The sequence below is a fragment of the Pezoporus flaviventris genome, unplaced genomic scaffold, assembly GCF_033815535.1.
Source record: "Pezoporus flaviventris isolate CSIRO_AGI_PZ_B2104156 unplaced genomic scaffold, CSIRO_AGI_Pfla_v1 ptg000031l, whole genome shotgun sequence".
NCBI lineage: Eukaryota > Metazoa > Chordata > Aves > Psittaciformes > Psittacidae > Pezoporus > Pezoporus flaviventris.
In genome coordinates, this window is record NW_026892579.1 from 54,159,862 (window position 1) to 54,187,833 (window position 27,972).

At 41.6% G+C, this 27,972-nt stretch overlaps 1 protein-coding gene across 22 annotated transcripts in view; it reads right to left on the minus strand.

The window, feature by feature from the left end:
• HMBOX1 (homeobox containing 1) overlaps window positions 1-27,972 on the minus strand; it is a 111,865-nt gene that overhangs the window by 46,122 nt on the left and 37,771 nt on the right. For 18 of the 22 annotated variants that reach the window (XM_061461128.1, XM_061461146.1, XM_061461142.1 and 15 more), the window contains exons 2-4: window positions 16,710-16,793; window positions 3,357-3,836; window positions 1,293-1,378 (exon numbers count right to left, since the gene is read on the minus strand). In XM_061461128.1, the coding sequence (XP_061317112.1) occupies window positions 1,293-1,378; window positions 3,357-3,836; window positions 16,710-16,732 (589 nt within the window). In that variant the 5' untranslated portion in view covers window positions 16,733-16,793. Of the gene's footprint in view, window positions 1-1,292; window positions 1,379-3,356; window positions 3,837-8,605; window positions 8,748-15,434; window positions 15,517-16,709; window positions 16,796-23,304; window positions 23,374-27,972 lie in introns of those variants that run through there. The other 4 variants (XM_061461134.1, XM_061461139.1, XM_061461129.1 and 1 more) reach the window with 4 other exon arrangements.

The following is a 27,972-nucleotide window of genomic DNA, read 5'->3' on the forward strand; positions in this document are numbered from 1 at the left end:
GACAAATAAGTTAGCCCAGATCACAGAGAAGAGCTGGAGACGTGGAAGGAATTCCTAGCTCCATGGATCAAGTGCCCATTTCTGCCTGCCTACCTGAACTGCTAGCATGCCTGCAGACCCAAATCTCCCAGGCAGATGGGTTCTTCTGACCTTTCAAATACTGGAAATACCATAGAAAACAAATTCCCTCTTGCTGGTTTGTAATTCCTAGTCATCAAGAAGCCTTAAAAACCTATTTTCAAGATTTAATTCAAGCTTGGGTTAAAAAATTAATATGTTATAGGTATAACATGGAATTCGAGCTACCTATTTTATTAAGTCTTCATCCTAAGATACTGAGATGCTGGAGTATATGCAGGGAAGGGCAATGGAGCTCGTGAAGGGTTTTGTGAGGAACAGCTGAGGGAACTGGGGATGTTGCTCAAAGGCAAGTGATTCAAAAACTTCAATCTATCATAATATGACTCGTGAATCACAGAATTGTTTGGGTTAGAAGGGACATTAAAGTTCATCCAGTTCCAACCCCTTGCCACAGGCAGGGACACCTTCCACTAGACCAGGTTGCTCCAAGCCCTGTCCAGCCTGGCCTTGAACACTGCCAGGGATGGGGCAGCCACAGCTTCTCAGGACAACCTGTGCCAGGGCCTCACCATCCTCACAGGGAAGAACTTCCTAAGATCTCATCTAAATCTCTCCTCTGTCAGTTTAAAGCCATTCCCCCTTGTCCTGTCCCTACAGGCTCACGTCAAAGCCCCTCTCCAGCTTTCTTGTCAGCTCCTTTACACACCGGAAGGTCTCCCTAGAGCCTTCTCTTCTCCAGGCAGAACAAGCCCAGCTCTCTCTGCCTGTAGTTATACAAACTATAGCTGTGTCTCCCTACTATTCATATACATTTTATGGTAAAAATACACATTATATCTATATATCTCTCACTCCCCATACATGAAGATGAAGATACGCCATCTATTTGCCACTCTTCACAAACAATTTTAGAATTAAGGAAAACCTTTTTCATCTTAAGATAAGAACTTTGGGCTTATTATAATGCTGTAAAATAAAATCTGCTAGCACAAGCCACAAAAAGAAAAAAAAGAAAAAAGTGATTCACTGGGGAAGTTCCATGATGTGCAGGACAATGGGTCTTAAATCAAAGGCATACATTATCATGACTAAGCTGACAGATCTGCACTGCAATGCAGAAAGCCAAGCAATATTCCAACATCTGCAATGTTCAGAGACAGACAGTTACGCACAGTTTCCCAAATTGAAGAAAGGACTCCCCGAGCTCTTACCTGTTACCTGTGCAACAACTGCTTGGGAAATTCTCCGATTGGCTAGGAAGGCTTTGATTTCCTCCTTTATCACGCTGCTGTCCCTCCTACCAAAACAAACAAACAAACAAAAAAACAACACAAAAGAACACACAAAAGACAGACAGACCAAAGTGCACTTTGAAGATGCAAAATGGCTTTACTTCCTTTATTTAGGGGACAAGGAGTGGGGAAGGCAGGCATTAAAATAGTCAAAGTGCCTCACCGGTGGACACTTCTTTTAACAAGTGTCACGTTTGATCAAAGTACCTTAGCAGGAGAATGGATGACTCATGTCCTATATAATTCATAATAGGTTCAGCACTGCCATATGGAATGTACAAAGTTTCATTACACAGGGATGAATAAATCTCACATACCAGCATAAAAACCTCAGTCATAAAAATGAGGCACAAAAATAAAATATAAAGGATAGCAGGGTCTGCCTGGTTAGCTGCACAAATGAATATACATACACAAACCTCCTGAAACCTTTCAAGGAAAAAACTCAAAGGAGAAAAGATTTTGCAACCTCTATCCTCCACACACACTTCTTTAGTCCACAGCTTGCACTGAATGAACAAGTGGCGGTTATTTAAAGCCTTTGTATGATTTTACAAGGTGTGCAAAGGTAGTTCAGAAGGGACCGAAACTGCTAAAAAGAAAATAAAATCTGTAGGTTGCACAGGGACTGTGATATGCAGAAAATTTTAACTGCAGTAAACACGTACTTTTCTCTCCTCTTCCTTTCTCCTTTCCTGAGAAGGGCAGACAATTAAAACCAGACTTTATCATTTAGTAGTTTGCCTTTCTCTTCTCCACTCCTGCCCCAGCAGCATTCAAGGCCGATTCAAGCTTGCAAATGTAAATGCAAAATAAATGCTGTGTTGTGGGTTCATTTTTAGTTCTGTACCAATGCTCATCTTCTGTATGCCTGCACATAAAAGCAGTTTCCATTTAAATAAGCATTACAAGCATTACCTGAGACTTACTGCATAGGAACCCAAAACTCAAAGGAATGATTAAACTTCAGCAATGAGAACTCCTGCACACTGCTAAACGCACCACCTTCCTGCATTACTCCATTATCTTGCAGCTGACAGTACATGAGGTTGATCAGCTTTCCATACTGCTCATCTCTAATCCTCTCCTCCAAAAGCCACACTTTTACCCTAAGTCTCCTAACTAGTTCAAACATATTTTTATCCTAGAGCTTATGGACCCATCAGATCTATCACAGGTACTTCAGAAATGTTGCAATTTTTTTTTTTTTTTTGGGGGGGGGGCGCGCAGAAATAGAATTCCAATATTATGACCAAAATTGTTTTGAGACATTTGGCCTTTCCTCTTATTTCTTTTTGCTATCAAGCCCACTGACTCTGACCTTCATCCTCAGTAGTATAATCCCCTCCTTCCATCTTTGCCCTAATGCTGAAAAGGAAGCCACTAAAGGTAAAGGAAGGTCAGTCTGAGTAAAAAAAATCCCAACCCACTGGCTCTCAGTGAAGACTTTCTGCTTCTTCTTTATTTGTATTTTCCTATGCCAACCTGCAGATTGTGCAAATCTCAGAGTTAGCCCTGACACAAACTCTAAACAGATAACATAACATGTTCTGCAGATCCCACTGGAAAGCATTATTCAAGCAGATTCTCTACTCGCCCTATATATGGAAGGAAATACAACAGGTATGAAGTAGTGGAGGACGATTCATGTGAATCAACACTCAGTCAGAAGTCTCCTGAATAAGAGGAGGGTGGAAAATTAGTGCACTGACATTAATTTAAATTTTTAGTACAGATATTTCAACAGTAAAACAGACTGGGATACCCAGACATGGCCAGGGCTTCTCTACACAAAGACTAAAAGGCAGGTGAGAGGTACTGAGATAGTGACCATTATGGAACTAGCAGGGGAACAGCTATCTAAAGCTGTTCCTGCTTTCTTGGCAATAGCCATCACTACTGAGCAGTCCTCCAGCATGACGATCTCCTCTGGAGGACCTCTCACTCTGACTTTCCAAGCTTTTTACAAAGACTTCTACTAACCTCATCAGTTCCTCCACTTTGTCATCAATGTCCAAGTCCTCTTCAGAAGCTTCAAAACTGTATGACCTTTGAGCCAAGCTGTTTGCAAGTGGGTAGCGGGTAGGCGACATCTTCCCATTGAATGCAGACAACCTCTCGTTACTCTCCCTCCCATTCTGATTAGTAGTGCAAGGCTGTGGGGAGGTATCATAACTGTTGCTTGGTGATGGGGACATCCCAGAATGCTGGGTCTGTGTTGAAGCTGTGGCTGTAGAGGAAGATGCTGGGACATTGTTGGTACTGTTGCTGTAGGAACCACCTCCATAGCTAGACCTTCTTCCAAATTTGTCACTATGCTCTTGATCAAGCCGATCCAAGGTTTCCAGAGCGTGAAGGATTTCATGTCTGGTCATTCCGGTACGTCTCAGGCGCTGAAGCAGGTCTATCTGCTCTATGGTAAATCTTGGTTCGTCTGTGTAGTGAGACATGGTTTCCAGCAGACTAAAACAAGGTAAAATGTAAAAGCAAGTAATTCAGTTCAGTAGTTCTCTGTGGTGCATGAAAGTACCTTACATGCCGGAAAGATCAATTCTGATCCAAAACTTTGAGTCACACACGACAGAAATGACAGCCCAATAATCCACCTCTAAACAAGCTCAGCAGGCAACCTCCCACTAAAGCTTATTTTCTTTGAACTGCTCAAACAGGAATTCTCTCTTCTACTAGCATTCCCTACACCTTCTACAACAGTACCCTTTTGCTTTTGATAAACCACTGCTACAGAGAGACAGTGGTTGCTCAGTAATTAAGGCTGCAACTTGATTTCAGAGAAAATATTGCCCATTGCTAAGTATCCCCCAGTCGGAAATCCCAGGCTCCAAACCTGTTAGGTCAAGGCTGAGTTTTTTTGGAGAAGTTTTAACCAGTTCTGACATGAGTTTTATGAATCTCTTTCAAATCTTAAGTGTGAAGAGTTCAAGTCGCCCTAACTTTGTTGTTACTTTGAAAAAAAGAAGATAAAAAACACATCTAGTGGAAATTATACTGCCCTGTAGGACAAAAGTTGATTTGACTGAAGTCCCATATCTGAAGTTTGATTTCTGAAGTCAGTAACTTTTGAACCTGCAATGTTGTCACAGATCATCTGCCCTAACAAGGAAAGTGCAGTACATCCAATTACTACTGAGCTTTCATTTAAAGAAGTAAGTCTACAGCTTTTTCCTCTCCAAAGGCAGGCTTCTCATGTAACTCAATCATCATGGTGGCTCATCAAAAGCATTTTTAACTCCAAAACTTCCCAAAGTGCCAAAACAACAAACATGTATTTGCTGCAAAGCCCAGAAATGGAACTGGAAAAAAAATAAATCACAATATGCTCCTTCAGTCTCTTTTCTTTCCTAGGTCTCCTCACTACAGATCCAAATGACATACAAATGACAAGATCACCTCCTTCAGAACTCAAGATTTTGAGAACGGATGGCAGATGGAGGGCAGACAGAACTTGGCAAAGAGATCAACACATTTTCCATCCTTCTTGTGAATCTTCTTATAAGTCAATGCTTTATTACAATTCCTGCAGGAGAGCAGGGTGAAGAGATCACTCAAACTCCAGGAGACATGACAGAGCTAATGTACAATCCCTACAAGTGAGAGCAGACAAACAACAGCCTCGGGAAAGTCAAGCAAGAATTCCAAGGACCCGATGAAAACAGAAAGAGGGATGACAGCTGCCTCAATTACGCTAGACCTTCCAGACACAGGGCTGCCTATTTCTCTCCACAAATTTTGAAGATCACATCTCATTTCCATTTCTGCACTGGCATAGAGAAGTCCCCAGCAGAAGCCAGAGAGTGACAATTTTTCAACTGCTGCATTTAGTCTTTTTTAAGATACATGAATTGCAGTGAAGTAAACAAAATCTGTAGGGTTTTGGTGTGTAGCAAGAGAATCTTTTCAGGGGAGTAACCTCTCACTACACACACCTGACTAGGCAATGGGAACAGGTCCATCCTATAGAGTCAGAGGGTACAGCCATGTCAGTGCTAGGAAATTAAATAGTGCCCAGGAAGAGGCACAGTAGCATCTACATGCAGTTGTCTGCAGCATTACTAAATCGCTGCAGCTGTCTTTGGCACACTTTTGGTCCATCACAACCAGTGCACTTCCAACCAGTTCACAGGCTCTTTTCGAGACCTTGCATGGAGCAGAAACCACAAACCCTGTCAGGATGCAGCCACTCAGTCCCAAGGCTAGGAAGGTCTGGTGGTATGGAGGTGGCCATGTGGCCTTGAGGTTGAAGAACAGCACTGAGAACTGGCTTAGTTAAGCTACAGCTTAGTAAACTGTAGGTAAAGAGTAGCTATGCAGAGAAAGCTACAAAGCCAGGATGCGTGAATCCATAAAAATGGCATCTGCAGCCTAGAAAATACAGAAATGAAAAAAAGCTCCTGTCTTTGGCCTCATCAAGCAACTACTGAACCCTTTTAATTGTTTCAACAGTGTGAACATAGGAGAAAGAAGCAGGAGGACAACACAAGGGGATGACTCCCATCCAAGAAAATGACTGTGTGAGAAGACAGACGGACTACAGCCACGTAAGTGCTTCAGTCCAACCGGAATGCGCTGTCCTTTGGACAATTGATTACTTAAAACGTACAAGCCATTTTAAATTTTAAAAGAAAAAGACCCAGATTATTTTACTAAAAGGAGGACACAGCAGCCAATGCAGCAGCAGACTAGTGACTGACTGGAATTGTAACAACTAAAATTTGGAAGTCACATCTCAGACGAGACACTCAGAGCTTGACAAGGAGCATTTGGAAACAGACATTGTGTTCTAGGTTTGGCCTCTGCGTCAGGGGAGGCAAGGCTGCACAGTGCTTTTCTCCAAGCATTGTGAGAAGTGTCACAGTGACTTAACTCACATCACAAATTCTGGTACAGCCTGAAAGCCCCCCATGTCACCTCTGAGTGGCTGGTTTTCTTCTTAAACATCTGGCCTTGAGATGGATTTCACTAGATATGCCAGCTTGCCTTTCATTAGAGATAAACCCATCTGGCCCATTTCTTACCTGTATTTCTAATGCTACCATTTCCTGGATCATTTATCTGTCAACACCAAGTTTCACATGCTCAAGTACTTTGTTGAACTAGAGAATTTAATGAACAAGAGCCTCCATGCAGAATTACCACTAATCAAAATTCTTACTTTAGTCTTTAAAGTTTAATACTAAAACATACTTTAGACTGTCTAGGTTTATCTCCCATTTGTCACAGACCTAAAAACCCGAAACTTTTGTCCTTCTAGCCCGAGAACTGAAAAACTAGCATCTGACAAAAGCATGACTTTCCAGGTAGCTTCAAAAATGCGGTAACACAGAACTTGCAGCAGTTTGTGGCCATGGCCAATCATTCCTTTTAAAATTTAAGTGTGATTCCTAATTTGTCTAAAATGTCAGGGCTGTCCTTCTAGATCTGGGTTGTCAGGCCAAATTAATCTCCTTTAGTGAATTACACATAATCCTTTAGTGAATCCTAAGTATCCTTTAGTAAATTACTAGCGAATTACATATAATGAACTGCAGTGTTCTTAGCTGTAAGAGAAATGGTTGACCTGGGTCGGAGCAATCCCAGGCATAGCTACAGGTTGGGCAGAGAAGAGATTCAGAGCCTCCCTGTGGAGAAGGACTTGGGGGTCTTGGTTGATGAGAAAATGAACATGACCCACCAGTGTGTGCTTGCAGCCCAGAACCCAACCATGTCCTAGGCTACACCAAAAGAAGTGTGACCAGCAGGTCGAAGGAGGTGATCCTGCACCTCTGCTCTCATGAGAGCTCACCTGGAGTACTGTGTACAGTTCTAGTGTCCTCAACATAAAAAGGACATGGAATTGTTGGAACAAGTCCAGAGGAGGGCCACAAGGATGATCAGGGGACTGGAGCACCTCCCGTATGAAGACAGGCTGAGAAAGTTGGGGCTGTTCAGCCTGGAGAAGAGAAGGCTGCGTGGAGACCTCATAGCAGCCTTCCAATATCTGAAGGGGGCCTACAAGGATACCGGAGAGGGACTCTTCATCAGGGACCATAGTGATAGGAGAAGGGGTAACGGGTTCAGACTTAAACAGGGGAAGCTCAAGTTAGATACAAGGAAGAAATTCATCACTGTGAGGGTGGTGAGGCACTGGAATAGGTTGCCCAGGGAGGCTGTGAATGCTCTATCCCTGGCAGTGCTCAAGGCCAGGTTGGACAAGGCCTTGGGTGATATGATTTAGAGTTAAGGTGTCCCTGCCCACGGCAGGGGAGTTGGAAATAGATGATCTTAAGGTGCTTTCCAACCCTAGCTATTCTATGATTCTATTACCTGTTGTAGTTTGCTGTATGTGGGGAAAGTGGTCTGGCCTCCAACTTGTCCCACTTCAATGTACCACAGATGTGCTGTGCATGTGCAGTAATTGCAATCGCACAGGGATGCATGGGCTGCTGGACAAGGCCATCCTCTGCTGTAAGGATAAGATATTCAATGACTTCCAACTTACGTTCCACTGTATCCTCTTAATCTGTGAGCTGCACCTAAGAGGCTTGCAGAAAGTAATCTAAGAGTAGCGAACCTACTGTTACATTATATCCATCACACTATGTTAACACAATCACTGGAAAAATTGTGGCAATTTGAAAAAACAAAGCAAACCAAACCAAATTCAATGGTCTGTCAATTTGACCATGCAAAATATTCTTCTAGCCCTCCAACCTTTTTAGAAAACTTCTGCAAAATTTTTCCAATGCTTAAAAAGATAAGAACACCAAAATCAGATACAGTATCTCACTGCTGATCTAACTAATGTCATATACAGTAAAAACTGCCTTGCTTATACTTACATACACAACATATACTGCATCTGACATACTTCTCTTTGGTCTTCTTGATTTTGAACTCTTATTCACATTTTCAGGTACTTTTCTACACAACCATGAGATCTAGAAACAATGCTTCTGAGTTTTATGTACTGAAAACTGCAGGAACTGGGAATTTTCCATTAAAAACCCAAAACAAATATTGCAAAACGTGGTATTATTGAACTTGTTCCAACATTGCCAACTAGCTACTCCTTTTTAATGAATAACTACAGTAACATTATTTAGAACCTTTATTCTCGCAGGGCTGCAGTTATTTTCCCTTTTTAAAATATTTGAATAAACTTACCCTATTTAAAGATCAATTTACAAAGCAGTTAAGTAAATCAGCCATTTAAAAATTATTGTAATTTCATTCACCTCATTAATTAGTGGATATTCTCCACTACTTCACACCCCCCCCCCCCATACTGCTGTAAGAGCCTCTTATCCTCCTGAACTCCTCTGGCTAGCTGTAATTCAATTTGCTTCCCCCCTCTTCTTCCTTATGAAATACAATCAACTGCAAAAGTAACAAGAAGTAAAATAAGATAGAGGCAAGCAGAATAATTGGGGGCATGCAGGAGAAAATAAAGATAGCAAATACTTTTCCTAAGAACAAAGACTGTGGACCGACTGCTTTGCTGTAGTCAAACTGGCAAACTTCGCTGCCACAGTAGTAACATATCCTCAACAGTTGCAGATCTTAGCTTATAATCACATTCTTCATCTCCTTATCAGTTAGCAAAACTCTCACCAGTTACTGTCAAATTTCCTTGGGGAAATAACCAAAGTAGAAAGCACAACCAAGGGAGAACTGTCATGCATTTTTCTGCCTGAAATTTTGAAAGCAAGACCTCTAGAAAGCACTAATTAAGCTCAAATCTGTAACTGTCCAACTTTTTAACAACTGAATCTGGCCCTTAAAGTGAACTGTTTATTTAGATCCTGACAGAAAATAAATGTAGACTGAAGTATCAAATTTATTTACATTTTTTTACATTGAGTTGGCAGCCACACCCCAAGTAAGATAGACCAATTCCAATTCCTGTCTCTTGGTATCGATAAAGCATTAGAACTTCACTTTTTTGTCTCATCCAAAAGGAACCTGAGGTACCTGAATATCACACTGAAGGGAGAACTATAAGGAGCTAAACAAAAAAGAACTTATTTTACTCCCCCAAATCCATAGATACAACAAGCAGGTCTCAACCAGCCGGATGCAGCATTGCTCTTTTCCACTTCTAACACCACTTTCTGGAGTCAAAGCTGCTTAGGGTCATAATTGTTCTCAATATCGTTGCTTTTCCTTGTCATACCACCAAGACTTAGTCTTTTTTTTTGTATGAATTTCACTCTTTAGATATGAGGATCCCTCCACACTTTGAAAGTACTGATCTTGAGTGGGGGTATGTAGCAAATTAACAGGGGTGTTCTCTTCCCTTATTTCCCTGCATCTCTTAAAGAAAAGCAAGGAAAAAGAAAGCACAGTTTTCTCACCTACTATCACAGCCCAAGCCCCCCCAGATACAAGAATCATCTACCTGACACTAACTTTCTAGGTGCTGGAACACAGCAGAATAATCCTATAAAACCAGCTAGGAGCTAAGTCCATGTCCATTTGAACTTGAGAAGTTCAAAGCATTTCAATTACCTATTTGGGAATAGGGCCAGACACCAGCCTTAACACCTCTAACACTTCAGAAAATGGCTCTGGACTCCTTAATGATCACAAGAAATCATTTTCTCCACTCTTTTACTCACTGTACATGAGTAGGAAGTACTCTAGCATCACTGAAGAGATCCTCTTCTGCTTCTCTAAATATCCATTAAAATTCACTGCTTTATCTAATAAGCTCTGCCACCAGTTGCACTTTTTGATAAAAGACCTATATTTGATATAATCTGCATAATATGGATGTGGGCTACAGCCAAAGTGTTCTGAACAGGATCCTGGTAATTGGTTTAAGAATGATTCTGATAAAGTCACATTAACTGTAGCAAACAGGATGGGGGGAGATGCCAGCTTCTGCCCTCCTTTGACATATGACACATACTGCTGGCCCAGGGTTGGTCGCTAACAGCACTACACTGTCCTGCCAGCAGGATCTTCAGAAGTTGTTATCTTCTCTTTGATAGCACCATCATTTTTTGCAACATAACATATATTTTCTTGGTATCACTGAATACAGTTTTGCCCTTTAAATGGAAGAGCAAAATTACAAGGCAAAGATGTAGCTTTTCAGCTGAAGAAGGTTATCCCAAAACACAGCACAAAAATCACTTTCTACAACCAGTTAACTGAAAAGTGTTTTAGCCATCACGGTTTTTCTCACAGCTTGAACTCCTTTGCCTACCAGTTGTTTTCCTGTGTGTATGTGCATACAGTACTAGTGAGCACCACTATCTGAATGACTGTGGAAATGGATGTCCTCCAGCTATGGTGGCTTTGCATGCCCAGGCCACAGACCACGCACTGGTCTGCAAGCACCGTCGGTCGGTATGACTGGGCTGCTATGTTTCCTTTCTACATGAGGTCTCTGATCTAGACAGCAAGCAAAAATGGATATTAAGGATGGCACTACTATTTCCAAAGGGAACGTAATTTGCTTATCAACCAGCCCGATACTCAACAACCTAATTCACATGAACCACAGCTCTGGATGCTTTCTATCAGAATCAGTGACTACAAATAAACTCCACTTCCAGCTGCCCCGTCTGTTATTATTTTAACCATGCTTTGTATTATGCAAGCTTGTTTATCTCTCCACACATTTCTGTGAGCTCCAAGGACCCAAGTAAAGTTTCATTCACTCCTTCCTTTCCTACATCTCTCCCACCATTACCATCCCAAAGGATGCAGCTAATTCTTACAAAATGCTCAAGAAAGAGATCTTCATGCTAAGCTATAGCTGTTCCACAAGCAGAGTGGTTGATGTATATCACAAAATGAACTGTGCATACCATGCACTCATGTTCAGAGGCAAACACTGTGACCCATCAAGTGCAGCTCTAAGGTACAATTGGAACCAAACTGGGACCTTTAGGGCATAACACTAGTCTTCTGAAATTCAAGCTTTGGCCTTTTCTGTTCTTACTGAACAAGTGCATCTCCTTTTATTCACAGTCAAATATTTCAGAAGTACCCAAAGCTTTGCACTGTATTAAGCAAAGCTGCCTTCAAAACAGTAGTTGATGCTATGAATTCTGGGGCGCAACAGAGGATTAAGGATCTGACTCATCTGAGCCAACATTTATGCTCATCAGTTGCAACTCCAGTGTTTTCAGTGGAGTTGTAGCAGTTTTCAAGAGAGAGAAAAAAAATCAGGCCTCAAGTGCTCATCATGTCAACGAACACAGAGCCATCCTTATCCATACGTTAGCATAATCATCTCCTGCAGTTGCATCTCTTAGTTCTGATTTTCAAAGAGGACTCTACTCCCATTCATCCTGATTCACAAACAAAATGTAATGCTTGTAATGACTGCTCTCATCCAAGGGAAACGAAAGCCTCATACTGCAGCAAGCAGTGAAATCAGTCTACAAGCTGATCTACTGAGGTTAAACGTCACCAGTTCTGTTTATGAATGCAAAACAGTGTCTTATGAATGCAGAACACTGCCATACGCTTTCGATCAAAATGGTGACAATTAATAAGAGCAGCCTGAAACTTCTGAAAATAAATCCAACGTAATCAAATACTCACCGCTACACAAATTACAGAAGGCAAGTTGAGAGGAGAATATCAACATATCATTTCTTCAGGAGGCTTCAAATTTCTCAGCTAGTTAAAGAGCCCCAAACCCAAATTCTCCTCTTCCGCATAAACTTTTCTTCCACTAGATCTTTGACATTCTTTACTGCTGATAAAATATTTTTACTGGCTGCTGGCACACTGGCAGTAAGCAAACCCTAGCAGTTTTGCTGCTGATTCCACTTGGGTGAGTAACTTACTCTGCTTTATAGTATCTGCTTTACATCTTTGGGAAAGAGAGAGAGAACTTGATATTGATCTTACAAGGTAAAAATATGTATATATAAATGACAATTATTGTCATAATCCAAGTCTTACAAAAGGGACTGACCTCTGACTAAGCACAGGGCTGGGAGCCAGATAATTCTGAATTCTACTCAAGGCACAGACTGATTCACACTGACACCTTATCTGTCTAACCCTAACCTTCCTTGCTTTTAAAATCTGAGTTTCCTACTATTGTCGCAATTCTACAGCAATGAAGCAGGAATTCAAACTTTGAAGCTGGATTCAAGGGCAGAATTAAGGATCAGAAGGACTAACAAACAGAGAGAAAAAAGCTGTAGTGGCAGCTGACTGCTGAACCAGGGCCTAAAGCCCAAACCTGTGCCAAGAGCAAAGGAGCAACTCTTGGATCTGGGAGCCGAAGACTAAACTTCGGATACATAAGCTAAGTAACAGAATCAGGGCAGGACTTGTGTGTACTTGAGTTATGCAGCTAAGTAAATCTCACCAACACACCAAAATACTGTTGTTATTCCATATGAGGAAAACACAGTCGTTGCAGCAATAAAACTGAAACACCAGACTGGCAAGTCACATTTTCAGCTGTCAAGTTTACAGGGTAGGTATACTGCACTCTTCTGCCTCCTCAGTTCACTTCAGAATTTAATCACTCCTTTATTAAAACCCAGCACCTCAGAATTCTCTATAAGGAGAAGCTAGCTGGAGTATCTATATACTTGAGCAAATCTTCCCACAGAATACCCCCATAAGGCATGGAAGTGGAAATATGCTAATTTTTGAGACCAAGAGCTCACAGGAAAAGCCTGGCCTTCAGACAAATCAAAATTACTTGTTCAAAGTCACACAGGCATTCTGCAAGAACGCAAACCAAGCATCTGGCCAGACTTCGAGGGTTTTCTCACCACACATACAGCCATCCTACAGGGTCCTTCTATAGCATCAGATATGACAAGGCGTAGGACAAGTTTCAAGCAATGCCATCACCAGGATTTCCCCCACCTCTTCCACACGCAAAGGAAAAGAGACATTCTGAAGTATTTCAGGCAGTCTTTCTCCTCAGGATCTATTACCAGCAGTAACAACTAACATACTTACTTAAAAGAGAAATTTTTACTTCAGAAAACTAAAATCCAAACCCAAATAGATAACAGCAGCTCCTTGAAGAACATATACCATAATAGCAAAAACATGGGGTTTTTGGCTATGTTTGCTTCCATATTAAAAGTTCTATTTTATTTAAAAGCATTTCAAGAAGAAACGCACATCTTAACTAACGCGCTTACAGCAACAAACATCCCTTTGTGCAGCCCAGATCAAACTAGGGAAATTTCCTCTTGCGTGACACAGAGAAAACCCAGCCTATATTCTTAGGGCAAGTCCAAATCCTGCTCAGAGCAGGAGGAGGACACTTGAAGATGCAAGTGAGATGGTGAACCAAGCTATGACCTGTTCTTCAGCCCATCTGCATAGCTCCAGGACTTGGTGAAAATCACCACTGACCAGTTCGGCTCACTAACCCAGGAGGAAAATCAGCCAATCAAACCACCAACCCACCCATAGCTAGTATTTGCCAGGGTTAGCAAGCTGGATGAGCTTATAGAAGGCTCTGATGATTGCTATTACCAGCTCAACACATTAAGACAAGCCAATTTGGCCAAAAGCATAAGCAGGTGTAAGAAGCGCATGTGACACAAGACCGCTTTATGGTCCCTTCCAGAATGCCTTAGCTGCTTGTGAAATCAAATTAATTCATCTGGTTTATCTTGAGTAAAATAACGGCTCAGACAAGATGCTATTTCAGTTAAAGAAGGTTAAAACACCAACTATTTACGCAATACCTTGTCACTGAAGACAAAAGGAGCAATTTAGCTGAGTTCTCTTTCACCCAAGTTTAACTAACGAGTTTCATGTCACATTTCAATGAAGCTGGACAAAAGTTAGCACAGCTCAGCCAGGCAATGACTTTCTAAGCCACTGTGACTCCACTGAAGTTGGCATATGGTGACAAACAGTATCATTCACATACTTGTTCCTTTTTTTCTGTTGTTTTTCCTATAAACGATAAGGCTTCCATCTAGTCCTTTTTCATCTGCATTACTCACACTGATTTTCTTTCCACTCAGCAGACTTTTACTCACTTCCAAGGCAGCTCTGTCACTGCTGGCAATTAGATTCATAAACAAGCCTGATAACTCAGGTAAACTTTAAGTGATTATGTTGAAACTGTCTAGTTCCATTAGAAATTGTATTTTGAGAGATAGTTTGAAACATGCAACACAAATACTGATGGCCACATTAACACTCACTATTAACACATATTAATTAATCAACACTGCCCTAAGTCTGTGAAGAGTCAGTAATTATGGAGAACTCAACAGAGATTTTCTTTCACAGGCTAGAGGAAGACTTAGTTTTAGATAACTGACTAATTTTTGTGAGACCAAAATCAAGAGTCCTGTGTTCACACCATGCTTCAAATTCCTCTCAAGTACCGACTCTCATTCAACTGTGGATAAAAATTAAGCAGGTGAAATGGTAACTGCAGCCAGCTGCCTACTTTGCTGTTCTGACAGAGGATGCTTCCCCTTGGTAGAAATAAACAAACTACCCTCTAACCATGGTAGTTTTAAGACTGTTTAATCTTATTCAATATTTAAGTAAAAACTTACTTTTATTTTTTCCTTTTTTTTTTAAAGGCTCTGTTTTCTTCTTTCCCCTTCCAAACCCACGATGCCTGTTTACCCTTTTTCAACAATATCTGTGGTTTAATCTGGAAACTTTATACCTAAGTGGGTCATCTCGGCCCATTTAGTCTGATTTAATACTCTTTAATCCCTTCCAAAGAGGTTTACCCCCGCATTCATTCAGTCAAAAAATCATCCACCTACACTTCTATTGCATTCTCAATGACTGTATTAACTGCACATATACTGGAATAAATGGAAAAAGCTGTTACCTCTTGGATGGGAAGGTGGAAGCTGATTAACAGGGCAGAAAATGTACAGGGGCAGAACATGACTGAAATCTAGCTAAAACACAGGAAATTAAAACTAAATAACTCACAGTTTGGAAATTTATCTTAAAAGTCTGATTCACAGTAGTAGCTGACACGCCGTCCTTCTGCTCACACAAAGTACAGGGGAGCTCTAAGAACACTGCAATCTCTGAATTACCACTGTAATAAAGATGCACAGGGCAATGCAGCCTTACCTCCAGACTTCTTTCCTGCTGTGAACTAGATCTTTACAATTTCAAGTGGTGATTTTAATACTGAAATCCAACATATTTCCAGCTAAAAGAAAGCAGAGGAGGTGGCTCAGCAGGCTGGCAACAAAGTAGAAAACCGCTAGTTTTGAATAGAAGACTAAGCCACCAGAAGTAGAAAATAACTCATTAATGGTTGTATCAAGAAAGCTTTCTGAAATACACTGGTTATTTAGTTTCCAACGCAAAACCCATGGCAGTCACTACTTTTCACTGTGAGTGCCTCTACATAAGTCTGTGAGTACACTGCCACTTGTACTGTGACTGTCCATGTGCTGGATGAATAATCATCATCCTTGTAATAATCCATCTGGGAAAATCTGTCTTCATTCACAGTTGTCCAGTTTCTCGCTATCTGCTCTGTAGACAGAATTTCTCTTTCCAACTCAGTCTGACAGAAGGTACAATCAGAAGTCAAGAGGTCAAAGTATCTAAAGAATCTGATTGCCAGTGGACAAGAATTCGGTCATATCTCTAAAACATGAACGGGGAACAGTGACATAGGACTAGCCGATGAGAGATGGATGTACAGCACAGTACAGGTCAATCCTTTCCTTTAAGCCTGACAAGCTTCAAATTTGAATTCATTTGCTTGCTTATTGAAGAAACAGCATAGATACCAATTGCATTGAAGATCTCTGACAGAAGTAATTTGGAAGAACAAATTAATAGGCTGAACTTCAAAGATGAGATTTGGACAACTCCAGTTCATACTTGGATTCCAGATACAGCAGTAATTACTTGGACCAACACATCCAATTCTAGTGCTAGGTTAGGTGCCCCAGGTTTTCTGCCTTTGCTATATAACACTGCGTTAATGGTGTACTAATTGCATTTCACCAAGTCTAGTGCTGAGCTCTCTTGCACAGCTCTGGTATGCCTCTAGTACGTTCAGGAGATGTATGGAGACCTCTGTTTTAACAGTAACTTTCCTATGATCAAGGCTAAATTTCTAAGAACTGCATGATGTTCCCCTTCTTTCAGTGACAGAAAAGTAGAAAAAACACATCAGCCAGACCAAGAGAGAGATTAAATGCTCCTGTTCCCTGGTTCAAATATCTAACAAATACCAAACCAGTGGAACCCTCCAATATAGCCAGCTGTTGATAAACACTGCTCTTTTTAGACAAATTAATGGGGGTAGGGGGGCAAGAAAGAAAGAAAGCCCAAACTACCAAGGAACTCTTCATTTTTGTGGGTTTTTTTTTAGCTTGTACTTACACTACTGGAAAAGTTCTGAGCATACTTTACATGGGGATGGGACGTCACAAAGCCTCTTGAGGGTCTTCAGTGTTATTTACCATTCTGTAAGACACAATGAAAAGATATGAGAACGCTGAGAGATTTCTATGAAAGACAAATAAATTCTGAGTTCTTGTCATTCACTTACAATTACACAACTGTCTTAGAGGAATGGCAAATAACCTCCTGTTTCAGAAAACAAAACCAAAAACAACTACCAAAGCCTTCAGGATCCTTCTCAGTCATCCAATGCATCCCTCTGCTAAAAGGCAGCAGAATGTATACCAATCACTAAATATAGCCATGGTTAAGAAAAATGCTCTCTAGAACCACATAGTTTTCTTATATCATCTTTCTATTTATTCCTTTTTTTTTTCCTTAATTGCCTGTTAAAGCCTCAGCCTCTTTCTTTAATTTACTTTCAGTGGGAGCTTTCACATGGCCTGCAATGGACCCATGGTCTTTAAAGTATGGCAAATAATCTTTTACATACAAACATCCTATGGATTATAATGGCTCAAGTTATTCCTGGATACTTCATAGATCTAAACAAGGCCAACCAGCTGAGTATTCTGAGCTTGTGCACAGCCACAGGTTAAAAAATGGATATATTCAAGCGCATTACTCTGGATAATCTGTGACTAATCCAGGCCCACATATAATCCCAGATAGATACTTCAATGGTAGATTCCTAAGGAGAAAGTTGATGGCTGGCAGCATAATCAGTCCTGAGACAAAAATTAAAATTACAATTGATTTCTTTTGGCCACAAGTAAATTAATCTATGCAATCATTTAGCCTTATGACAGTTACCTACCCTTTTAACTCACAAAAGCTATTAAAAGGATTATTTGGCTAACATCCGCAAAGAACTTAGAAGACAGGTACTATGTTCTGAAAAGGAATGACCTAATAGAATTTTCTTTAGCTATCACTGCTGATGTCTTTCTCCACAAACTAACAAGGACTGAAGTGCTTCAAAAGTCAAACTATTAACCAAGAGAAAGACAGGATATTATATCCAGGAAGATACAGAAAGAACCAGAGAGAATATTTACGCTTTGAGCTACGGGTGTACGTGACTTGGAATAGAAAATGGGTAGAGTAGCACAGGGATTTGCATTGGATAATTCACTCTGATCTATAAAGAGACGTCTGTAATATTAGCAACCAAGCCTGGTGGATGGACACATCTTGGCTCTTCTCAGCAGTTAAGAGTGGCCCAGACATTGTGGTATGACTCTTCCACTATCATGCCACTAGAGGCTTTTGGGGAAGAACTGCACCTATTCCAGGCAGAACCCACTGGGCATACAGACTGTACCATCATTTAGGTGGATTTTTTTTTTTCCTTGATGAAGGAAAACTTTGGAACTTTTAGGACAAAAGGCTGAGCTGAATGAGCTCCTCCAGAAGTAATAGCAGTCAGCCTCAGGCACCAGCTCACCCAGGGGAATTAAGGCTGCCCCCATAGGACTGCTACCACCCAGATGTGGCCAAGGAAAGCAGTGGGTGTCTTGGGGGGGGAAGGCTGCTGAGATGGCTGCTGCCATTTCTCAAACAATTCATTTGGCCCACATCTACATCTCAAGTTGTCTTTTTCCTCTCAAGGAAAGGAGGTTGCCAAGAGCAAGGTCACAGACAAGATGAGTGGTCCCAGCATACTGTCCCAGGTCATGTACTGTGGTACAGGAGAGAAACTGTGGCACCGAAGTACTGATGGATGGAAAAGACAAATACTCAGGTGTCTCACGGTCAGCCACGCCAAAGCTTTATAAGATAGTTCTATACCAAACACTACTCTGCTAAATCTCTTAACTGCATTTAAAACATATTCCCTGAAGCAGTCACAAAAAATATGAGATCATGCTGTTGACTTATTGCCAAATTTTAAGGTTAATACAGAGAGCTGTTTTGTTTTCCAAAAAGGAACAAATTAGTCTTAAATATATACAAACTTTCTGAAGGTCAGAGAGGCTAATGATAGAAAACTGGATTCCTCAGAGAAAGATTTGCTTCCAGCATGAGGAATGTGGAAGAAGCAAAGAACAAAACCCACAAAGGAAAGAAAAGATCATTTTCCATCATCATGAAACACAGTATTAAAACTGGAGCACAAGGAGAGGAGACAGAGCCAAAGAAAAGGTTGCAGTAACTCAGGTGCGAGATGACAAAGGCAGGACAATGATATTAGGGATACTAATGGAAGAGAAGAAATATAGTACGGGCCTCGGATGTTATAAATGAAGAGCCATTAGGATCTAGACCAAATCTGGAATGAGAACATAGGAGGAAGAAGGAGCTTTTCCAAGAGACTCCAGATCTTTGAGCACAGACAGAGGATGATAGCATTTCGGCAGAAATAAGCAGGTCAGAGTTCCTGAGAATACAGGAGAAATTCACCATTTTTGCCATGTTAAAGGTGAGGCAGTAATGGTACAGTCTGAACACAATCCCAAACCATCACAGACAGAGCCAAGCAGTAAGGCAGGTCAGGGAATCCTGCTGTCTGCTTTGGTGGCTGGACTGGTGAAAGCAAACGCAGTTGCACAGAAAAAAAGGACAGCTAGTGCTTCTGAAGCCTGATGCCAGAACAGACCAGCTGCTATTGAAAAAAGTTGCAAATAGTTTTTGACTCAATGCTGGTCTAAAGTTCAGTAGCACAGAAATACCTTCCCTGCCCCCATACACATGCAACGGTTGCTTACATTTTTTTTGTAATTTAAGGGCCTACCAGGTGGGAAACAGGAAACTCCCTCATCTCTAATTTTTAATCAAAAAAAAAAAAAAGATAAAAATCAACCCAAACCAACATAACTTCCGTCACCAACAAATCATGACTCTGAAATCATGAATCTGTATTCCCTGTTCCCTCAGCCTCCTCTCAGCAGAAAACCAGGTTTGATCACAGCAGCAAAGGCAGGTATCACCACTATCTGTAGCTGATACGCAAATAAGCACTCACCAACCTTTGCCCTACCGCATTATTCATTAAATAAATTACCTGCTAACACTGGGAAAACACTACCAGCTCCCCTTCCTATTACTGGGACAACACTACCAGCTCCCCTTCCTATTACTGGGACAACACTACCAGCTCCCCTTCCTATTACTGGGACAACACTACCAGCTCCCCTTCCTATTACTGGGACAGACAATAAAAAAATCCAAAATTAATTTGGAAATCATCGCCACAGTTGTAGAATCAGATGTAACGAACAATCTTGTCCCCAGCTTAAGTTGCTATAAAGGCAGCTTAAATTTACAATGGATAAGTCTTCATGGCAATCTGTTTTTCCGATATTAAAAATCTCATTTTCTCGGTGCCAAGGACAAGTGGAAGTGTGAAGCACTGGAGTACCAACTCTGCATTTGTTTCGCTTGACATGAAATTATTCTCATTTTAGTTCCGATTTTTAATACATTCTTGAGATCCACTTCAGTTTTCTTCATTTCTCACTGTATGCAGTTAATTGTTTTGAAGCATAGTTCACCCTGATCCACAATGCCCTGCAGAAGCAAGGAGGAAGTCACTTGGTAAAGATGAAGCTGATATCACTTATTCGGAAGACAAATTAATTTTCCCTCTTAATTTCTGAGTGAGTCACACAGTAAAAAAATAATGCCATCACTTTGTATTTCACTAATATCTTCCTTGGTAAGTTCTTATAAAGGGCTTAACAAATAAGAAATTAAAAGCCTTTATCCTTGGGGAAAAAAAACATCACAAATAAAACATGAACAGAGGGGCTAAATTGTTGGCTTAAAGCCACACGGGATGGTTATCAGTGGCTGAACATGGTATCTGCCTGAGGACACAGGCCCCACTATTAAAACAGGACTATTACCGTACCAGCTACTGAAATGCAGAAGAATCAAGTTTAAGCTTGCTGATAAACCTGGTGCCTTAGTGAAGAAAACCAGCCCTGAAAATGATGTACTACCACTGCTGAATTCACAATAAAGTCAGATTCACAACCCCATGCATAATTACAAACCAATGCACTCCTAGAAGTAACAAAAACCAAACCCAAATTTAAGTCTTTTACTTAATGTACAAATGAAGGTCTATAGGAATCATCAAGTCTTCTGGCTGGACTCTTGTGTGTGTGTATGTGTCTATAAACACAAGCTGTTACATTTCATCTGGTTCACCTTCTCCAAACTGAGGCCAGCATGAACTAAAACAAACCTATTAGCCTGGCTTAACTTATGTCCAGGGGACACCTCGTCTCAAAACCAGCAAGACACCAAGGATCTGTCCATTCTAGTTCATTCCAGTACTTAATCACCCTCTCCATTATAAATTTGTACTTGATACCTACTTTGAATGTGTCTGACTTCAGATTCCAGACAGCAGCTTCTGTTAAGCACTCCTTTGCCAGCTTGGAGTTCTTTATTCTTGGGAGATGTTCAGCAAGGCTGTTGCTTACCCAGTGCTTTTAAAACTCAAGCTACTGCATTTGTATCAAAACTTACAGATAAATTCATCTGCATGCATGCACAAAAGTAGGACTAGTGTCCAAAATACTAAATCTAATCTAGGACTCTCTAGCCCATTTTCCCAAAATAGTCCTATTAGAGGAAAAATAAAAAAGCTCTGCCACATGATTTGAGGATGTGTTACACTTGTGCCCTGGAAAGCAAGGTTAAGAACCTTCTCTAAGAACGGCCACCTCCCGAGTACATGCTGTGGCTTGCTGTGGCTTGGCGGAACACAGCATCCAGTTCTATGCAGCCTTTGTACTGCAACGCAAAGAGAAAAGTTGTTTCCTAAGTATCCAGGCTCCAAGTTATTTAAATATCATTACTTTAAGTTAGCACATTGATCTGTACTTAGAGCACAGTTTTGTGCAGACCCTCAAGAAGGTGCACAACAAGCTCTTGTCAAAACTCGTGCCTAAACAAGCAACACAGTCACTGCATTTGCTGCAGCTTCTGTGTAACCTTGAATCCATGTTTGCAAGGAGCACGTTGGCTCGGTTGCAAGGTAACAAGGCATGAATTGCTATGACAGAGATCTTAAGGGACAGGTTGTGACCTTCTAATCGCGGAATCACAGAACGGCTGGTTGAAGAGAATCTCTTGAGGTCCTTTAGCCCAATCCCCCTGCTCAATCAGAGCCAGTTGCCCAGGACCATGTCCAGACGGCTGTTGAGTATCAATAAGGTTTGACACTGCAACACTTCTCTGGGCAACCTGCACTAGTGAATCAAAGGGGCAAGACAGCATACTTTTTACGAACACAAAAATTCTTGAAGAAACTGCTCAGAAGTTAAACCCAATCAATGCTGTTTTCAGTCTCATTATAGTGTGTTAGTTTGCCAAAGCCTTGACAGTACAACACAGGAAAAAGCCATATTTTGGGATTACAGTGAGGGAATATAATAGCAGCATGCCAAGCCTGCAGCAAATTGTTTTTTGAAGGGACTGGATCCTCTTCTTCCTCAGAACTCTTTAACTGAGGAGAAACCACCAAAAGAACCCTTTTCCCCTTTAGAAAACACACCCCCAATCTTACAATAAAGCCACAGTTGGTAAACTTAGAGCAAGCAGGTAAATTATTGCTTCCACAACATGCCCTGGAGAACAATTAGCCAAAAGTTGCTGTTTAAATTGTTTCTCTCTTTTCCCTCTCCAATCCCACACAAAACAATCTTCCCTAATTAGGTGGCATTACCTACAGTGCAAGCCAGAGCCCAGGCTCCATTTTGAAGCAGACAGATCCTATCTACAGAAAAACTGAGGTCACAAAATCATCAAGTTTCCCAAACTCACACAAGACTTCTAAAAAGGCAGGATCATCTGTATTTCATCAGAAAGGACCCCTAGTTACTCTAGAAGTCCAAGAGATACACAAGAGGCAACACAGTCCCAGTAAAAGAACACTGTTAAGTATCGCTTTGTCCTTAGTGGCAGCTGGAAAATGAAACACTGTCATCAAGGTATCTGCAGACACATTTCAGTGGAGAACCCCAGGCTGTATTTCCATTAATGCTTACAAATAAGCTTCCAGCCTTAATGCAACCAGCACCTAAGCTGTTGTATCTCCTTAATTTCAGTATGTTGTCCCTCCAATCATTTCTAAAAACCTGCGTGGAACCAGAGGCCAGATTTGAATTAGCTTTCCAGCTAAAATTGCAAGTGAATCTCGATGGCGAAAGACTGACAGCAATGAACTCATAGCACACAAACTTGTAGCTAACAGCTGCTACAAAGACCACTTACTTAATGATCAAATAGGTTATCTTAATACATTTAGATCAGTTTGAGCACTGAAATGGATGAGAAAGAGTGATGGTCATTCACACAAGAGAGATTTTAAGGAGATGGTGACTCTCAGCTGACAGGTTCAGTACAAAAATGTTTGACGCTGCGCTGCAAACAGAGCAGAAGCTGTCACAAAATAAGCAACTGCATGTCAGAAGACAAAAGGACTTCTTCATCTCTCTGCTCTTGCCAATGCCAGCTAACTCCTACAGAGCTACAACAGGCAAGATGTACCCGAAAGTAGAATGAAGATTTAAAATACATACCAACAGTAGAGATTACACCCAGAACTCTGGATACGTACACTGTGAGGCATACACGTTCATCTGGACAGAACTGCAGATGAAAGACTGCCAAGCCCCTGAGTCCAAGCCTGGGCCAAACATACAATAAATGAGAGGCTCATTCAGAAAAGATCCCAATTAACACTAATTACCTTGACAATTTTCTGCTAGGAATATGGTGACATAGTAGCACTGGCTATGCCAACTGAAATGAGATTCTAGATTGCCAAATTTAATGTCTGCATGCCACAAGTATACCTCCACTGCAGAACACTGTTAGATGTCAGCAGCTCTGCTTACTTAGTCTATTCAGGCAGGCTCACGTGCGGTCCACACCTGGTCATTATGACCCTAAGGATGCTGCAGTTAAATTTCACACCAGCTGAGGCTGCTCAAATGAACTACTATGCGGTACGCTCTGGTAGAACTTAACCTCCTGGAGTGCCCCACTGTTTGCCATCTCTCAAGTCTAGCTACAGGGTATCAGTTTTGGCACAGAGGAAGAATTACCCTGTTTGACTGAAATTTGGGTGCAAGAGCATGCAGATCAAGCATATAAAGGCTAGCAGCGCAAACTAGGAAGAAAGAAACTACTGCTATCATGGCTTCCAGGTCCCAGTGAGGAGCTTGCTCACTTTGGAGAACCTGACAAAGTTGCCCTGCATACCTCATGCAGCAATAGGTATTCAAGTGAAGGAAAACCAGCAACAGCACAGTATTCTGCGGGTCCAAGATGGCCAGCAGTACCTTCAGAACATCCACCCAGAACATAAAACTTCAATAAACTAATCTCAGCCTACTACTGACATGACACACGAAGATTAGAAAACATACTAGTTTTCCCAATGTCTAGAGGACAACTAATAGAGACTGCAGTGCTTACGGAGCTTGGGTTTTGATCTAGAAGCTGTGCAGGTTTACATGCTGGACTTAAAATACAGTCTTTAAAAGACAGGACTTCCCTTGGCTGTCAATTCCACTGAGACCTGCACCTTGCTTGCCCCAGAGAATATAAATGTCTACTATGAAGAATAACACTCCATTGCCATGTAGGTTATGGATGGTGATAGGCAAGTTCAGGAGCATGGAAATGGGAGGCCCTGCAAAATGTACAAGAGGCCCAAGAAAATGGAGCATTCATCTGACTGGACCAGCAGAGACCACCCTTTATCTAGGACTTTCCTGCAGGAAGCCCCCTGCATCTTCACAGATGTCACCAATTCTTCTTTAGCAGAATTTCAGAAATCGTACCTGGCATCAGACTATTTGATAGAGATTAACTGCAGGACAGGAGTACCTCAAATGTTTGGCAGGCACAAAAAACTGCTACTGCACAATCCTATGTGAATATGATGATGTCTAATGCAAGATGTAAGCACATGCACCTGAAGCAAGTTGAAGAACATACACCCAGCTGCTGACTTCAGAAAAGAAACCATAAGTGTATCTGCTATTACTAGTACCAGGAACAAGCATGGAAGAGAAGTAATGCCTTCTGTTCTTCTTGCTGTACGGCACAAAGTATTAAGAATCACTCAGCAACAGTAAATACACTGCATAAAATTTATGTGTTATCTTTTTTAAAATAGATTTTGGATTTAAGATTATCATCTCCTTTTCCCAAACAGTAACTTGATAACATGATGTACAACAAATAAACTTGTTAGGAACTTTACAAAACATTAAATAATGTTCTGAAAAGCTCTGTGAGCTTTCAGTTACTTGTAATAAAATAAGCATGCAGCTCTTTTCCACGCCCAAACAAGTCTGCATAAAATCATGCCACTAAGGAGAGACTACAAGCACAGCAGTCTCACAAATGCCTGCCCTCTGCCTCACAACTGAAGGCAGGTTCATGACCAATCATAGAGCGCTCATCTGTTGTTCACTTCGGAATGCAACTAGTTTTTATCTGGGAATCTGCAGTCCACCAGTTATGCTGGAGCAGGGCTGGGATGTGGAGATGTGTTCTCACTTCAGCAGCAGAACAAACAAGTCTCCTTGCCCCTCTCCATCCCCATGCCCTTCTCAACTGGCTGTGCTTAAAATACTGATCTGCAGATCTACCTTCCTTTTTCACCTTCCCCTCTTCTTCCTCTCTGATGACCCAGACTTACATTAGGACCACCTCTAAATGTATTATCCACATCAAGCAAATGCTGTGATCCAAGTTCTCTTTTTCTCATACTTGGCCAGGAAGCCTGTGGGGGTTTTTCACCCCTGCAGAGGTACATGGTACAGCAGATGCGAGTGAAAGAGGACAATCATTTTTGTCCAAGGTAAAGTTGTACTCTGACAATTTTATTCTCAAGACATTCCATCTTATTTCTACCCACTGACTAGTTCAGAAGAGACAGAGAAGACTTTGGTCAGAAGACTGGCAGTGATGATAAGGTTCTGGTTCTACTGATGTTATGAAAATAAACATATATATATATATATATGGTGGAATTTAGCGATGTGCTGTCATAATTTCAGGGTCTGAAGCACTTCATTATTTGGAAATGCACACTTGAAAAAGAATATTATCTGTCCATGAAAAAGACATTTGTTTGATGATCTGAGGTGGTTCTCCTGTCACTACTTATTGCCTGAACAGCATATGAAGGAGACTAAGTGATCAGTAAAATATAACCCTTACACTAGAAGTGTACCCTGTACAGAAACCTCATACACTTTTACACATTTGTCCAAATGAATAAATGAATAAAAAAGCGGCAATAACATTCAAGCAAACATCAACTAGAGGCTCAGCAAGTGGATGCCCCATCCCTGGCAGTGTTCAAGGCCAGGTTGGATGGGTCTTTGAGTAACCTGGTCTAGTTAAAGGTGCCCCGGCCCACAGCAGGGGGCTTGGAACTGGGTGAATTTTAAGGTCCCCCCAACCCAAACCAGCAAGCAAGTAACAGCAAGCAATTACTTTTTCTACCTGTCCCTGTAGCCTAGACAGCACTTCCCAAATGGAGATGACTTGCCAGCTAAGTATTTTTGTTGCAAAAGCTTTCTCCTGCTTAATATATCAACAGGGATTTATAGGAGTGACTGTCTGGAACAGTGCTTAACAGTGCTAACAGCAGAGTTAAAAGAAATCAGTAGTTTGGCAATTACAAATACAGCAATATATGCTGGAATATGTGTTCATGCTTGCTAAACCTGTAATCCAAGTTTTCTTTTTTTTTTTTTTCCTCCCCATAATAAGTGGTTTAAATTTAGTAGGCATGATTCACTTGGTGCAGGTTTCCTTGAACTTTTTGTTTGGCATTTTTTTTGGACTTGGAATCCATCTTTGATGACATCTAACAGGAAGACTGAAGGAGAGAGGCAGAATCTGGCTTGCTAAAGAAAAGCCAGACCATTAGATGCAGTGTCTTCCATAATCTTGTCATAACTTAAGTATCTCAATAACCTAGCAATTTCCTCCTGGCATAAATAGCAGATACAGGGCAGATACATACTCAACAAGTATTCTACTGATACTTTCCCATAAGCTGGGTCCAGGCCAAAAAAAAAGAGCCATTTTCTGTGGTTTTAAAACATACTTAATGCCCAGATGGTCTGCTCTTGCATTGTGATACAGATGTAAGAACCTCTTGTGCTGCCCTCAACCTAACCAGGCTGAACAGCACTTTGCTTTGCATGAGCAAGGACTGGGGTCAAGAAGTATGTACCCGTGCATTCTGCTTTAAGAAAAACACAAAATTCCCCCTACTTGGAGGCTTCACTTACAAAGTCTCCAGTTCTGCTGGTCTCATTCATAACTTTGGGAGCTTCTCGCAGAACTCATGATCTTTGCCACAGACACAGAGGAATTAACCCAAATTTAGAATCATCACAGGATCACAGAATGGTTGGAAGGCACTTTAAAGCTCATCCAGTTCCAATCCCCTGCCACGGGAAGGGACACCTTCCACTAGACCAGGTTGCTCCAAGCCCTGTCCAACCTGGCCTTGAACACTGCCAGGGATGGGGCAGCCACAGCTTCTCTGGGCAACCTGTGCCAGGGCATCACGACCCTCACAGGGAAGAACTTCTGCCTAAGATCTCATCTAAATCTCCCCTCTGACAGGTTAAAGCCATTCCCCCTTGTCCTGTCCCTACAGGCCCTTGTCAAAAGCTCCTCCTCAGATTTCTTGCCAGCCCTTTTAGGCACTGGAAGCTGTTTTAAGTTCTCCGTGGAGCCTTCTCTTCTCCAGGGTGAACAAGCCCAGCTCTCTCAGCCTGTCTCCATAGCAGACTGCTCCAGCCCTTGGAGCGTCCTCTTGGTCTCCTCTGGAGAGACTTGTTCCAATAGCTCCACATCCTCCTTGTCATTGCCCCCAGAGCTTGATGTGGGATTGCAGGGGGGGGGTCTCACCAGAGTGCAGCAGAGGGGGAGATCCCTTCCCTTGACCTGCTGCTCATGCTGCTGGTGATGCAGCCCAGGACATGGCTGGTTTCTGGGCTGCAAGTGCCCATTGTTTGGTCGTGGTGAGCTTCTCATCAACCAAAATCCCAAAGTTCTCCTCCTCACAGCTGCTCTCAATTCATTTTCCACCCAGCCTGTAGTTGTGCTTGGGGTTGCCCTGACCCCCATGTACACTAGGTAATCTGTGCTACCCAGCCACTAGCACACAAGAAGGACAAGGATGTTTAACCTCTGCACTCCACCTGCCATCATAAAGGAGCTGCGCCTGTGGCAGATAGCCCTG